Source organism: Penaeus monodon, chromosome 22 (genome assembly GCF_015228065.2).
Source record: "Penaeus monodon isolate SGIC_2016 chromosome 22, NSTDA_Pmon_1, whole genome shotgun sequence".
Taxonomy (NCBI): Eukaryota; Metazoa; Arthropoda; class Malacostraca; order Decapoda; family Penaeidae; genus Penaeus; species Penaeus monodon.
The window spans coordinates 24,367,808-24,370,536 of NC_051407.1; the positions used below are offsets into that span (position 1 = coordinate 24,367,808).

At 36.5% G+C, this 2,729-nt stretch overlaps 1 protein-coding gene across 1 annotated transcript in view; it reads right to left on the reverse strand.

The window, feature by feature from the left end:
* Positions 1 to 112: 112 nt before the first annotated feature.
* The window catches only part of LOC119587037 (methylmalonic aciduria type A homolog, mitochondrial-like), a 6,002-nt gene continuing 3,385 nt past the window's right edge, over positions 113 to 2,729 (reverse strand). Inside the window, exon 2 of the mRNA XM_037935785.1 lies at positions 113 to 1,593. Coding sequence (XP_037791713.1) covers positions 551 to 1,593 — 1,043 coding nt within the window. The 3' untranslated portion in view covers positions 113 to 550. The remainder of the gene's footprint in view (positions 1,594 to 2,729) is intronic.

A 2,729-nucleotide genomic window follows, 5' to 3' on the forward strand; every position in this document is an offset into this window, starting at 1 on the left:
TGATAACATAAATGACCCTAATATTCCTTTTTGTTGTGATAATGTTGTATCTCAAAGTGAAATTTTCTAAATAAATTAACAGTAAAAAGGCAAGGTACTTGAATGAGAGATATTCAATATTTCATTTATTTACTATACTCATCACAAAGAGCTACACATATGATTCAACAAACATTTATGCTACATCCATACAAAGAAAGTTGAAGTAATCTACAGAGAAAACTATACAAATAGAATAGGCTACATTATCAACTGACAATTATATATTATTCATACAAATATATATACACCAACACACAAGTCCTTTAGCAGTCACTGGCATATCTAAATAAAATAATAAAATTACTACTGTGAAAAAAAGAGAATAAATGGATATTCTTCCTTTTTCATAAACCCGTATGAGATCAAAAATACATTTCATTTAATATTCACTTAGTTATAAAAAATATATCAAATTTAATAGTTTGAACTGCAACTGCTATGAACAAGTGTGATATCCTTAAATATGAACATTATACACAAAGCCAAATAATAAATCTTATAATCCTCTCTATAAAAGTTTCCTGTCATCATGTTTCAACAAATCAATATGTTCTTGAAGAAGATAATCAGCTGCATCTCCTGGTGACACTGCACCTATGGTAACTTCCCTTTCAATTTCTTCTACACTCTTCTTCATTCCAGGGGAGTTCAAGAACACATGGATCAAGTTTTCCTTGAGATGGGTCCACAGCCAAGCCCGTCTTTGATTCTGCCTACGCCTTATGTATTCCCCACTTTCCTCCATGGTCATGCGATATTTTTGCATAAGATCCCACAATTCTGGAACTCCTTCTCCTGTCTGTGAGGATATTCTCTTCACTGGAGTTTTCCAGTATTTGTTCTTGGGCCTTATAAATTTCAGGGCAGATATGTACTCGTACTGCATACGCCTCGCAGCAGGCACAAGGTCCCCATCACTTTTGTTGACTACTATGAGGTCACTCATCTCCATAATGCCTCTTTTTAGACCTTGTAACTCATCTCCACCTCCAGGTGGGATAAGAAGAGTGAAAAGATCAACCATATCTACAACAGAAAATTCACTTTGACCAACACCAATGGTTTCTACAATCACTATATCAAACCCAGCTGCTTCACAAAGAACAATGGCCTCATTGGTTGACCTTGTCACACCACCTAAGTGACCTCGGGAGGGTGAAGGTCTTATGTAAGCATTCATATCCCGGGAAAGTTCATGCATCCTTGTTTTATCCCCTAAAAGGGAACCTCCTGTTGTGACCGATGAGGGATCAACTGCTAGCACTGCTACTTTGTGTCCACGGGCAGTTAAGAACTTTCCAAAGGTCTCAATGAAAGTGGACTTCCCTGCTCCTGGGGGGCCAGACAAGCCAAGGCGAAAGCTTAGGGCCTTTGTGCCTATTCGGTACTGAGTCTCCGTGGCTTCCTGCATTACTGCACTCAAGAGTTGTCTGGCTTGGAGCTTCTTCTTCGGATGAGATGTTTCAACTAGTGTAATAGATTCTGCCAAACTTGCTCGTTGACCTGCACGAAGACCCTTGAGTAACCGTGCCACCAACGGATCCAATGTCCCTGAAGAACAGGACTAGTTTAGGGTGTCTCTCACATAACAAATTATAAAACAAAAATAATTATACAGCCTAAACACAAATCAATAACTTTTGGTAAAACTGCAACTACTCCGACACACTAAACTAGTCAACAGTTCAATTTAGTATCATATTTTTTATCAGCAGCATTTTTCAGATTGTACAACGTATAAATAATTCAGTGAATATACTGAAAATTGCTATTATAGTGACTGAATTAATTTTAACACCAAATCTCACATAGTAACAAAAAACATGACTTAATAATCAATTCAAACTGGAAAACAGCTTTAAAATAAATGAAATACAAAACTGCTGTCACCAATTTTATGGTATCCTAAATATTATAATCAAAACTCTTAATTCATTATTTCCTATTCAGAAACTTCCTTTCACTTTTTATTGAAAAACAAATAATCAGAGGAAAATTAGACCTGGAATGGGTTACTGCAGAATCATTTTAGACTGCAGTACTTTGGTTGCATATACAATACCAATCAGAGACATTATATCTTACATGCAAGGGTTTACATAAATTCTGGTGCAAGAGTATTACAACAGAGCAGCTTGTGCTGTCAAAATGTAAGGTTTGTGGACATGAAACTACTAATATGTTTGACAGTGCGTATCCAACTTATTAAAAGTTTCCTTCTTACTGCATTCATTTATATTTTCCAGGACACCTCCACCTCCTATATTGATATTTCAGAGAGCCAGCAGAACTGTCAAATGAAGGCTCTACCATGATAGTGGCAATTTCCCTACTGAACAAATGTCATATTCTTCATGCCAAGGCACATTAGCAAAGGTAAAAGAAAATGTTTACCACCTATATTCTATTATGCTGCCTGAACTGGTTCCTTATTGCGAAGGCAGTTTACAAGCTCCATCTTTCTAGAATATATGTGGCTTAAGGTTCAGTGGCCCTTTGCCAGAGGAAACAGTGCTTGATTTACACTAACTTAGTCTGGTTACTAATATCATCGCAGTAACTGTTCTCATGGACTAAACCTACTGCTTATATCTAGATAGTATACACTGCTTGTCATCCATAGATACCAATTTTGTTATTATTAGCTAAGCATTACTTCTTCTTTTGGCTTCTCTCCTCGGTGTTGA